This window comes from Lethenteron reissneri, chromosome 50, assembly GCF_015708825.2.
Source record: "Lethenteron reissneri isolate LAM-NWPU_2019-01 chromosome 50, ASM1570882v1, whole genome shotgun sequence".
Lineage (NCBI taxonomy): Eukaryota > Metazoa > Chordata > Hyperoartia > Petromyzontiformes > Petromyzontidae > Lethenteron > Lethenteron reissneri.
In genome coordinates this window covers 2805129-2818325 of record NC_083828.1, presented here as the reverse complement: position 1 = coordinate 2818325, position 13197 = coordinate 2805129, and the positions used below count along the sequence as shown (strand labels likewise).

The window sequence follows — 13197 nt, the reverse complement described above, 5'->3', positions numbered from 1 at the left end:
TTTACTGTGATTGAGTGTTTCATTATAAACTTCCTTTGTCAGGAGTGGGTGGTGGTACTGTTGCAACTTCTGCGTGCATTATACTTTAAAACATACTTATTGAATACACAATCCAATATTCAATTTAAAAAATAACATTGTTATCACGAAACTTAACCTTTTGCAATCGATTCTCTGTTTTGCCAAGCCGTGGAAATGCTACTCAACTGGTAGCTGGATTTTGCATCCTGTATTTCTCACAGATTGCCTTCTAGGCTACACACCACCTTGGCATATCTTCACAACACCCCACAGCTAATTCAGTACAGCCCAACTCGGCACGATACACACTGACCATCGGCAAATCATGGGAATTGCGACAGTCAAGTTGGCTGGACTGGCTAAGGAAGAGCGGATTCCCCTAGCTCCTTTTGGGGTTTGTCATTTTGTTATATACGTTTCATCAAATCTCATAGGTGTTCACTATTTGCCTTCATGCATGCTGTGAGTGATGTAAATTACAACTCACTCGTCACACCACACTGAACCACTACACAATTAATGCTTTTAAATAAACTTGATGAAACGTTTCTGTATGTGTCGATGGTATATACAAACTGGTGGCTAATGCATTACATTTTGAGAACGTTCGCACCAATCCATTGAGCGAAAGAAGTGAACTGTCCACACATGAACTGGGTTTCATAATCGCCGTCGCTCGTCACAAAATGGTAACGTCACGAGGATTGTGCCATGCTGGGCGCAGTTTGGAGCCACGTGGAGTGTCGAAGGCTCGCAGCTGCCACTGCCTGGGGCCTAAGAAAAAATGGCCATGTTTTTGTTTATGAAGAACAAAGTCACCAAGATCTCTTCTTGAATAAATATATTTATATAGCAAGGATAGGCACAGTATATGTATAAAGAGGCAGAGTGGTGTCAATTTCAATCTTTTGTTCATAAGGTGAGAGAAATTAACTTTTAGAGATTTTTTTCAACTGTAAAAATGTATCACAAAAGGCCTACGAAACATGCCTAGGCACTCCAAGAACCTTAATCCGGCCCTGCCTAGGCGTTATGGGTTGACTGAGATAAGTAGCAGATGCATCACATGTGCTGCCCGCTTTTTACAAACACCTTGAACCACGGGCATAGCCATCAATTTACAATTTAGGTGGAGGGATGGGGGGCAAACTGGATTTGCAGCAAAGGAGAGGGCATGCAGGAGGATGCTTAGGTGAAGCACTTTCTCTGACGTCAAAATAAGTCCAGGATTTGACAACCACAAGGCACACGGCCTGACATTCAGCGAATTTCTGCCAATGGAGGCTGAGCTATGTGGTTTGCTCCCACTGGTGAGTGACAGTGAGTACGTGCCATTTATAATTAAGTTAGCGGGCCGCACCTTTTCTTAATTGGCAAAATTGTCTCGCATTGATAAGGAAGAACAATCAGAATATGGTAGCAAGATATAACCACTGGGAAATGGAGCAAATCGTTTTTTTTTTCATAACAGGACCCTGCGGGGTGGGCTGGTAGGAATAATACTTAGTACCGGTACAGAGATATCGACCAGGTATAGAGGAGTTAAAGAAAAAATTACTGTATTCTAGTGTAACGTTAATTAAAAGTATTTGTTTTGACAAGAAACGCTGTGAGATTTAAAGACTCGTAGTCTTTCATTTCCAACACCACCCTCAACACCACCCCTCCCACGGACGGACGGACGGACGGACACATTAATCTATTGGTGGTCTGGTCCACTTCGTTCCTACCAGTATAAACATTACAGTGTGTTATCTAATCGTTACACAGTTGGCGATAATAAGGCACGCTTTCCATAATTTTTTGTAGCATTCTGAGAATGTTGCAGTCCCATAGCCGCGACACTGAACATTCGGCCTCAGTTGATCTCCGCAGAGGCCCATGCTGGGCTCTGCACCCGTCTCTCAGGTCCGGTGGTCAAAATCCTCGACGTGAATTGTACGGAGCACACGTGTGTAGGTAATCCCCAGATTGGTAAAGTCACGTAGGTAAAAAATAAAATAAATTAAAATGAAAAAAGTTAATTAAATCACGACGTTTCGGGCGCAACACAAGCGTCCGTCTTCAGGTGGGGACAAACAGCGAAAGAACAACCGCTTGAGTGTGCCGAGGTGACTTTACCGAAAAACACAAAAAGTATGGATCCTTGCAGTCACGAAAACTTCTAATCAGGAATCCGCAGATTACCATCGTATTAAGCTAGTGCGGGGCCTGTAGCATAAGTTATAAAGGGGCGCTAAATAAATAAAAAACACGTAAATATAAAAAAACTTTTTTTTACTTACATAGTAAAGTAATTGTATTTTTTCATCTGCTATACAGCCAAATAATACGACAAATCGCTAACATTAAACACCCAGTCGTTCATAAAAGTTGAAGGCGGTATAGTACTATACTAATAGAGCAAGTGCAGAATCGCTAAACCGGAATTGATAGCTTGAAAGCATTTAGCGCGGGGCCCTTGACAGTGGCACCACTACATTGGTGCCACTGTCCCGGTGCAATGCTGTACCGCCATCGTGGTCCACGATGGCTAATTAACGTGTGTTGGTGTGTGGCCGGCCGATACTTGGAGGCTCACAAGTTGGGGGATTGACTGGTACAACGAGGCCCGCGGTGCAGTTCCTGACTTGCCTTCGGCGAACGACCACGCATCCACGTGCGAATTCGTTCACTCAATAATTTGTTCACGAGGAACAGAAGCAGCAGGGTGGCTCGCAGTTGGAAGGTTGCGAATTCAAATGCCGGTTGGGGGCATTGACCCAACCCATCTTTGGTCGATGTAAGATTGGGGGTACCACTTTGTGGGGAAGCCAACAGTGGTTGTGCTATAGATGGACTCGACCCCGCCATATGAATGTGGAATTTCCCACCACTGGCTCCGCAGCGTTGTAAACAGGAGGTGAGCATCAATGCTTATTTAAGCAAGGAACGATTGACTTTTTTTTACTTTGATTTAAATTATCATATTATTATTGGGCTTTTACCTGCTATAAGCCTCAATGTCCCTCGTTACACAATCCAATGGACTGCATTGTCTGTTGAACTTCTTTCGCACCGTACGTGTCCAACCATGCTTACTGGAAGTGCATTAATCACATGAATAGCGATTAATGTCAACGTGTAATGGAAGCATGAATCCATTTACTATTTTAACAATTTAGTTTTGTTTTACCAGCTACAGCCCACTGAGCTATTAGCTATTTTTTCAGAACTGACCTGGCCACAAATGATAGCCCAACGGAAGTGGCTTATTTAACATCACGTGGGAATCTAACTCGTGCAGTTGATTTGGCGGTTTGTCGTTAAAAAAACCGCACGCCGTGAGTAGTTCTTCGTGAATTTACATTTCTCGGCACTGCATCTACATTAATATTTTGCTCAGCTGTTACATTAACTCTACTTTATCAGACGCGTTAGAGTGTTCGCGCTTTGCCATCGACACTACTTGAGAATGCTCACGGTAGCTCTGAATTATCAGAATTACACTGGTCAACAAAAACAACTTTTTTTTTGGCCTGGACTTTTGCAGCTGTTTTAGACTCATTTCAGGGTGCCGATTCCAAATCTGATCTCAGATTTGCTCTATCACATCTCATTTTTATGCTATCGGCATACCCCATTTTCATTGATTTTACCCGAAATTAACTCTGTCACTTATGATTGCAAGTTGTTGCGAGTCAGTGACTGCTTTAGTGTTAAAATATGGTGCTGTATTTTTAGGATAGCGTGTTTATAATATCATTTTATGTAGATATCCACATTTATTTAATATTTTTCTTCTGCAGTTTTTATTGAAAATGCAATATTTGATATCTCAAAAACCTAATGTGATAGACAAAAACTGATGCCAGATTTGGAATCAGCACCCCAAAATTACCTTAGACCCATTGGAATATCTTATGCCAGACAAAAGTGTGTTGACCAGTGTTATAAGACGTTCCTGAAAGTCATCATCATCATAGTCTATCCTTCGCAATCGAGGATGATGATTTTCTTCCTTAGGACAGTTGGATTATCTGTGGGTCCGAAGATGGCTTAAGAGACCGCATCTGCAATCAACGAAATTTAGCAGCTCGAACACACACGCGTCCAGAAAGAGGGTGGTTTAGTGGAACTGCATTCCTAAGTCGGGCTGCGGCGTCGTGCCTGTTTGTTGCTGTCGAGTTTCAAAATGTTTGGAACCTTGAAATCGACTCTCTTGTGTGTCTCCATCCGAGTTGTCGATGGAGCATTCCTTCGTGTTTGGCCTTGAGGACATCCTTGAAGCGCTTTCTCTGCCCGCCTCTTGAACGCACTCAGTGCGCCGCAATTCGCGGGACCATTCAGAAGAAGGAGAACCCCCCCCCCCCCACCGAAATTTGCCAGAAAAAAAACGGAGCGTGCCAAAGAGAGCACGGAAAAAGTTGGTGTAATACTGTACGTGAACAAGTCACAAAACACAGACACCAGGGGCAAGCGAAGCGTGTGTCGTATTTGCATCGAGTACGTGTTGTCACTTATATAAGTTGTCTCTTTGTGTTACTTTTGTGTATCCACATGTTTCGCTTACGCCTTATAACAAACAAGCAAACAAATCAAATCTGAATCAGTACGTTCACGCGCTTCGCAATGGGTCCCCGCTTATCATCATCTCATTGTCCCACTCATCATCATCATCTCATTGTTCTGCTCATCATCATCATTTCGTTGTTCCGCTCAGCATCATCGTCTCATTGTTCTCGCATCTGGAGGAAGCTCCTCCGCGCATGCACGGCGGCGGAGTTCCGCAGCTGCTGCAGCTGCAGCTCATCAGCCCCTTAATTGGGCTCTCATCCCAGCCCCCCCCGCCACCCCCACCTCAACGGAGCCCATTAAAGTCGGGTGGTGGGCAACTTTTTGCTAGTAGCTGGCGAGTCGTTTGTGGATCGAGAGGCCCGTGGCTGTGTTTGTTTGGTGTGGCTGGTAGCTGTTTTTTTTCTCACCACCGTCTTCTGGTTCCAATCGCAGAGCTATGGAGGAGCAGTCGAGGATGACCCAAACGTCGCCGGGAGCCAGCCACAAGAGCACAGTGGGTCGTGGTGGTGGTGGTGGAAACTGCTGCTGTGGTTGTCTCTCTCTTTCTCTCTCCTATCGCACCGCGCGTTCACGCGGTGGGGTCCTGCACGATGGCGGGTCCTGTTCCTCGGTCGCGTTCACGTGGCGTGTTCTGCCCGGGTGCGTTCACGCGGTGGGGTCCTGCCGGGTCGGACGGACCTTGAACTTCATTTTTGCACCGCACGTAGCCCGGCCGTGGTCGGAGGTGCGGGGGGAAGGACCACGAACTAAATGCGCAGCGCGCGCGTGTACATCACGTGCATAGCACGGCTCTTGTCGGTCCACTGCTGGCTGAAGCCCTCTCCACACGTACGGGTCGTGGATGGGGGGGGGGGGGGGGAGTTGGTTGGGTGGCATTGACCATACTTCACCACCACGCTGCGTCGGTTGCGGTTTGAAGGCTGGAAACGCGATTGCAGTCCACCGCTGTATTGCGCTGGGCCCTACTTGATGCCCATCAAGGTCACCCGGTGACCAGCCCTGCGCGTGGCTTGGCTGGCGGTCGCCCAGCCATGCCAAGCATTGTCCAGGCTCTACCTGGCTTGGCTTGCGATGTCTGGCGGGGCGCGGGCGCGACACTCCAGATGCGCGCAAGTTTGGCACCGGGCACGGGTTAGGAGCTCTGGTGGTGAGGTGGATGCTGCACGGGCATCGTAAATGAGCCTCTAGTTTCGTGGGACTCGAAGTTGTTGGACCTTACCAGTTGCGTACAGGTGGACTCTCGCGTGTCTCGTTTTTTTAAACGGGTTCTTATACCTTTATTGAACCTTCCCGTGTTTTTATATTTCAAATATTTGACGCGTATTATCTTCGGCTATTTATACGCCGTCTCGTGTGACGATTCAAATTTCTTTTTGAAACCTGTGGCAGGTTCCACCGATCTTGGGCTCTTTTACTTTAATTTCGATGCTTTGAATTTCATTTTATGCAAGCCACCCACTTTTATTCAGCCCCTCAAACGTAATTTAATTTTGGGGTCAAACTATTTTATTTTATACTTTAGAGTGCAAAGAAAGGCAAACTCTATTTTATGCCTGCTCTCTTTTTAACGTGCATTCGTGGCTCGCCCAGGGCGTCTGCGATGTCCGTTGCCCCCCCCCCCCCCCCGCATAAGACGCCGGTTTTAGTTGCGACGCCAGCCCCTTTGTCCCCGCTCCTATCCTGGTGAGCATTCTGTGGGAGAAGTCCCAAATGGCGGTTTCTCTCTCGCGTGGTGCGGGTGGTGCTGCGGGTCCCATCGAGTGACCCCCCCCCCCCCACCTGGTCTCGTGCTTCCCCCGCAGCAAACGGTGTCCCGGCGAGGAGGACTCTTGAGGGCTACGGTGGAGCTGCTGTTCTCAGTGTGGCCCTTCCGATGGCTGGTGAGAGCATTTCCCTCGCCACCACCGCTTTGCCCACGGGGTGGGGGGGGGGGGGTGTCGGGCTTGTTCTCTGCCGAGGCTTGTGAAGCAATATTCACGCGCTCGGGTCGGCAAGCTGCGGCTCTAAGGACCGCTTCCTGGCTCCCGACACGACAATTGCAAAGTGGATTTGCATTTGTTTTCGATAACCTGTAAGCGTCTAAAAAGCCCGACAATGATTTATAATGCGGCGTTACGAATCTTTTTGCGTGCGCTGGTCGTAAATGTCGATTACAAAATGTGGTTTAGGGTCCTGTCTCTTATTCCCATGCATTATGGCTCTCCAAATAGTAGTTTTTTACCAAATTGGACGAGTTTTTTTTTTGCCGACCCCTGCACTAGCTGCACAAGATCACTGCCGTCTCCCTAATCCTAGAGGGCATATGCATCCGTATATTGCTGGCTTGCTCAATCACCCTCTCCCCTTGTGTAAATTTTTTTTAAAGCAGAAATGCTGGATGTGACCAATGTTGGTCGGTGTGGCCAGAGTTGTGTGTAGCACTTGCCACCAGCTACACGTCTTGGGGTTCTTCCTCCCGTGGCTTTTATAACCTGGAGAGGTTCGCTTCCAGGCACCGAATAATATCGCTGGACGAGGGTCTGGAAGATATTTGTACCAAAATTATCTCTGCCACTTGGCGCCTCGTTCTTGTGAGCCGCATGACCGTGCGCTTGGAGCGTGTAGCAGCAAGCAGGCCATTGCTGTCCTGGACCGCACTCCGTTAGACGATGTTCAGCGCTGTGTGGTTGAAGCAACAGAAATGAAATTCGTTCGCCTGCCTTGAAAATATCAACCATGTATTGTTGAACTTCTTTCGCACCGTGTGTAGCAAATCGTACTAACTTGAGGTTCGGGCCGAAGGACGGCAAACTTGGCGTAAAAATAAGTTCTAAAGAAATAAGTTATCAATCTGCGATTTAGCAGCGCATAGCTCCAGTGGCTTCCTAATATCTGAAGGACGACTTCCAGACGGCCACGCGCGCATCTGAAAGCGCACGACGCGGTGGCCAAGTCGTCCGTTCGACGGCCACCCAGACGCCTTCACGACCGTCGCGAGTCGCAGACGTGGCCCAGAATTTCTCATTCCAGTCGTGGGCGAGGGGTACACCACAACCCAGGTACCACGCGGAGGTTTCTAACCGACCACAACGAGCGTTCGATGTTGTGGCACAGGGTGCCCTCCTGGAGCAGGTCTGCGGCCTGCTGCTCTGGTTCATGGACCTGGTGGCCTTCGACGTGGTCCCCGCCGCTCCCTGCAGGCGGCCGAGCCCCGCGGCGCGTCGCTACCTCGAGGGCCGCAAGCGCCTCTCCAACGTCGAGCGGATTCTGAGCCGCGTGCTGCCGGAGGGCTTCGTGCGCTCGGTCGTCGGGATACCCAGCGTGGCCTCGTTCGGCACGCCGCTGCTCTACAGCCTAGGCGAGTGACGTCTGTTTTGCTTTGTACTTAAAACTAACTTGAACTTTTAAAAATGCCCTACCAGGGTATGGACCCACCGAGCTTTTATTAGTTGCTTTTGAGAAGCGACCTGGCCACAAGATAGCTCAACCAAGTGTGGCTTGTGGACATTTATTGAAGCCAAATACACTCTATGCGTGTTGATTGTAAATGTGGTGGTGGGGGGGGGGACCGGTGGAACCGGAGGAACCCGACGGAGCCACACGACCACGGAGACGCGTAAACTCCAAAAAACACAACGGGCTTCGTCGGGATTGAACCCACGACCTCCTGTACGCCAGGCGAGGCTAGTTAACATCTCACCACCGTGGCGCCCTTGTGACTTGCTTTAGCCAGAAGAGCTACCACAGTCTCGGAACTCTTCTTTTATGATCCGTTCTACCCAGGAACGAGCCTCGGGTGACTTAATTGTTTTCGGTGGGATCCTGCCACGTTTTTTCTTTTACAGGTAGTTGTGCGATTGCGAAGTGTTCTTCCAATCGGTTCCTTTGCAGCCCATGTTTCGGCAATGTTTTTGGGGCCAATACCAGTCACGTTAGGGGATTTGAACTATGGGAAGAAATGGGGAACTCCTGAGGCAACCCGTGCAGCACAGGGGGAGACCACAGTCCAGGCTTTTGGGCCCTGCTGCACAAGATTTTGAGTTCAGTTAACGGAAGCCGCGGCAGAATCTCTGTGGGCTGCGGCTCGTAGACGGGGTCCGTGGGGGCCAGCCCCGCTCGGCAAGTAGGGACTGAGCCGATCTGTGGAGACTCTTGTAGCCAAGTTTAGCGCAGTTTGTAAGTCCTGGGAGGGTCACGTCACTTCGATGTGGGGGAAGGACAAACCTAAATGCAGAACTGCCTCCATTTTTTCATAGTTTGTCCTTCCCCCGCACCTCCCCAATTTTATCGCCGTCTCTTGATTGCGACCGCTGTGCTGCGTGCTTCGCTTCTCCGCCCCCTCACCCCTTACCCCCCCCCCCCCCCCCCGTGGTGTCTGCGCGATCTGCAGACTTGGGCAAGTCGCCCAACAAGCAGGACGGGAAAGGGAGCAAGCGCAAGCAATCCGAGCTGCTCCCGATCGACGAGGACGAGAGTGACGCCAGTGGAGGAGAGGAGGGCGACCTCTCGGGCGCGAGCGGCTTCTCAGATGAAGATCTCCTCCCTTCTGTGGTAAGAGGAAGCTGGGTTTGTAGCTTTTGTGGTTTGTAGCTTTTGGGGATTGAGGCTGCCTCCCCTGGTGGCTTTCGGCTGACGATCGTTGGTACGGAGCGAGTACCCCCACTTCGCCGCGCCTCCTGGAGTCTTGGGTATTGCCGTCAGTGTCCACCGCGCGCTGGTCCATTCCCCCGTGCAGGAGGGGAAACCGACGGCGATTTTAAGTCAGCTTGCGTTTTACTGCCGCCTGGCGAGCCCAGGGTATGGGACCCCCCACCCCTCGACTCGCACCGGAAGGGAAGTGTCGCAACTTTATGCCAGCCACAATCCTTGCTGTCTCCACGGTGCAGGATTGCAGGTCCACATTTTGGCAATTCGTCGGTTCTGCCGTCTGGCAATGATATTGACGAAAATGCACTTGTTGATTTTAAAGCTTTCTTGACTGCAGGGATTCATATTCTTGGTTCTTTCGGTAAAGACACGTAGAAGGGAAATGATAAAATAATGAAAATATAAAACAATAAAATTCTCACGTTTCGACTGCAACACAAGCAATATCAGGTGTGAAATCTGGGACGTTCTTGGGTATTTGTTCCTGCCAAGTTGCACTGCTGTTTGACGTGTGACCTGGCACTCCAGTAGGAATCGCAGACCGCAAAGGCCCATGCGTTCCATTGGGTCGTCTGTGTACTCTCTGAACTTTAATACTTTTGCTTCAGTTTTTTACATGGGAATATCTTAAGATTATTTGGCATATTTTCAGTTGGTGATGTTAATTGATCGTAGTTCGGTAACTTTCAGGTATTTTTGTTTCAGTGTTGGGCCCATAACACTATTTTAGTTGAGGCAATCGGAACCCGAAAGAAAGCCATGTAGAACAAGAGGCAAAAAAATATCCAAAACTGCTCACAGGTGCCCAGAATTTGAAATTGAACCCAGGCCATTGTAGTGAGGCATGATGGTGTTTCCACTGCCACCCTCGCATCGTTTTGTCAAAGGACTGTCTGATTTAAAGGCATGGACGTCTGGTGCACCTGCTGATGCAAATACCCCATTTGATTGAAAACGTTGCCCGACGTCAGAAGGACGATTGATGGGTGAGTTGACCGAAATGCCATTTAATCGTTTGTGACCCTGGCGGCTTTGATTTGGGCCTCATCCCAAGTCCATGGAAATCTAAGGAAGGCTTCCAATTCTGCTTTAAAATTTTCGCGTCCATGGGTGCACCAATAGATTCCACCCAGCGTTGCAGGCGTGACCTAATGTTTCGTCGATGGCAATAGCTCGGACAAACTATAAAATCCATTGCGTTGACGCATTCGTGCGCTCCAACTGCTTGGCATCGCTGCGCGCGCCGACTTTGTTAACCCCTACGCACCACTGCAGGGACGGGCGTCCCAAGCCATTGCCGAGAGGGCTGCGCCGGCGAGCCTGGATCTGAACGAGTCTCAGGGCTCTACGATCGTGCAGAACACCAGCTCCGAGGATGAGGACGACGAGAAGGAGCTTCGAAAAGCCAACCTGAGCGCCCTCATGGGGGACGACATCCCCGATGAAAACAGCTTTGATGACCCAAGCTACGTGGTACTTTCAAATTTTTGTTTTGGGTTTTTTTATTACGATGCCACCTTAACCCACTTCCCCTCCCAGGAAAGCCTCGCCGCCTCCTGAGTCGACACATTATTTTTTCTAGAGGGGTCTTGCCACGTTTTTTCAGCAGGGGGCAACGTTGCTGTGTCTAATGCCAATTGAATAACTTGTAATTTTTCAGCCTCGCAAATATTTAGCCCCAATACCAGTTGCCGTTTACAATAAGTTTGTTAGCTAACGGGAGTTGTCAGGAAACCCATGTGGAATCGGGTACATTAAAATGCTACGAACTTCTTTTGGCACGGCCACCCGTGATTAATCGAGAGGGGGGTTGGCAGGAGCACACTGCTGCCCTTGTCGTGAGGAGGAACCCCATGTGACTCGTCGGCCCTCCCCAGGTGAGCACGTCGGAGACTCTGGACAGTGACGAGTTCGTGGACACCGAGGCGCTGAGCGACTGCGAGACGCTGCATGACGACAAGACGGAGTTCATGGACGCAATGGCAGGTTCGTAACTTTCCTTCCCTTTGTGGGCATGCAATAGCCACCTTCCACTGCTGAATGAGCCCCCCCCCCCACAAGCCATGCAGATCCCAGGGTTTATTTGGCCATACTTCACCACGCTGGTCTGTGGGGTGGGAGGGGGGGTGTGAAGGTGGAGCCTAGAACAGCACTACGTTACAATGCACGAGTGGTTGGCAATCCCCAAACACTATCCTGGCTCAAACCCAGTTTGGCTTCTCTGATTGATAGGCTCTGGTGCAATTGTGTTCTGGGTGATCTGGTCAGGGGGCACCCTTTACTCGCCTTCCCCAACTTCCAGTCGTGAGCCAAGGACCTCCCCGGTAGTGGTGGCATTGCCAGAACGGCACAGATCCAGAATTGCACGTTCGCTTCCCTGCTGCGCATGATTAATTTTTTTCTAGTGTCATTTGATCCAATGTTGTTTTTGCCTCCCGCCATCCCAATGGTTAAATGGTCGACTCTTGTGTGTAGGTCTGTTGCTGAATTCGACCAACATCCTTGTGATGGTGGGGATGGCGTGGATAACGCCCACCTTGCGCAACTTGTAATAAGATTTGGTTAAAATAACAACTTTTTGCTGAAAGGACTACTGAACTATCCTGCCCACCTGGTTTTGGTTCCGTGGGGTGACCACGTGCGATTTAACCCCATGCTGGATGGACTCGACAAGGATCCTACTGATTGTACATTGCATCTTGGCCGAAACTTCAACACCACCACCATTCAACGTATAAATAAACTGCAAGAATACATTTCAATAGGTTGGCCTGATTGAATCGTGTGGTCCCTGGCTGGATATACACTGAACGAGTTTCATTGTTAATGCATACGTGTGGCCGACTGACTGGCCTTAGCCGTAATATAGGTTGTGAGTTCGATTCCAACAGTTGCCCAGCATTATTCTGACAAATTGTCAAAACCATGACGTTTTGATGCAAGGCATCACTTTATCACACTTGGAACCATATTACATTGATGTGGGTCAAGTTGGAGATTACCGTCTTCCCTGAATGCCTCCCGTGTTTTTGAAACAAATTGGCCCTGCATCTTCTAAAATGTATTTAATTTCAGTTACAAACTGGAGCGAGTTTTAAGTAAAGTTTACTTGCTGGCGCATCTTTTACGAGTAATCTCTCGCTTGTCATGTCGATGGCTAATTGTTTTTCCGTGCTGCCCCGCGTCTCGTGGGGGGGGGGGGGGGGTGCGGTGAGACGCACAGCGTCTTGACTCCCTGCTGCGTCGATGTTGAAATGTTAAACGGAGACTTTATTTTTGTTTGCGTTTTTTCAGTTCCAGGCAGCGAGCCGGAACCCGAGACTGATGACAAGTGACCTCCCCCCACCCCCCCATCAGCATCGAATCATCTCTTATTGTCCCGTTTCTGGTAATGACGATGCTATTTTTAAATACCCCCCTACTCAGTTTTTCGTCCATCCCTGAAATATTTCGTGCAGTGCACCCCCCTCTCCATCACGGTGTTGCACACGTGGCGTTCAGCTGATTTTATCCCTCGCCCATCTTCTGTTCCGTCTTGCTGCCTCCGTTCTGAAAAATGTCGAAACCGTTTAAATTCCTCGGGTGCAAAAAACTATTTGGTTCAAACCCACCTCTTTGTGCATGTTGGGTACTTGGTTATGACATGTGCAACCCTCCTTAGCCCCCCCACAGAAGACGCCTTCTTTCATTGTCCGTAATAATTCGCCGTGAACTTGACGATGTTGGGAGGGGTTTACAAAGTTTCCCAGCCGTGCATCGCAGTGCGTGTCTTTTTTAAAGAGCTTTGACTTTCATGCTGTGCAGAACTACAAAGCTGCCACCTGTAAAGGTTTCCGGTAGTGTCCGCCTGCGTCATTACCCACAAGTTGTATTTTGCCAATTATGACCTCGGGTCTTTGGGTCTTTGTAATTTTGTTGTATTTACGGTCTCGGTTAGTTTAATCTTGTGCTTGATCCTGTGTAAAACAACGTTTTGTGGGGAATTTAACGGCG

At 49.1% G+C, this 13197-nt stretch overlaps 1 protein-coding gene across 3 annotated transcripts; it reads left to right on the top strand.

Annotated features, from left to right (window-relative positions):
* The first annotated feature begins 2840 nt into the window (after nt 1-2840).
* Nucleotides 2841-12976, top strand: LOC133355112 (uncharacterized). Of its 3 annotated transcripts, none has more exons than XM_061572415.1 (8): nt 2841-2923; nt 5011-5071; nt 6381-6458; nt 7672-7915; nt 8948-9108; nt 10480-10677; nt 11082-11190; nt 12499-12976. In XM_061572415.1, exons 1-8 carry the CDS (start codon nt 2856-2858, stop codon nt 12537-12539), a joined length of 960 nt encoding a protein of 319 aa, XP_061428399.1. In that variant the 5' UTR covers nt 2841-2855; the 3' UTR covers nt 12540-12976. The 3 variants fall into 3 exon arrangements, with proteins under 3 accessions (XP_061428399.1, XP_061428397.1, XP_061428400.1); XM_061572413.1 differs by lacking the exon at nt 12499-12976 and adding an exon at nt 11680-12455; XM_061572416.1 differs by lacking the exons at nt 2841-2923; nt 12499-12976 and adding exons at nt 3295-3344; nt 11680-12454.
* The last annotated feature ends 221 nt before the right edge of the window (nt 12977-13197 follow it).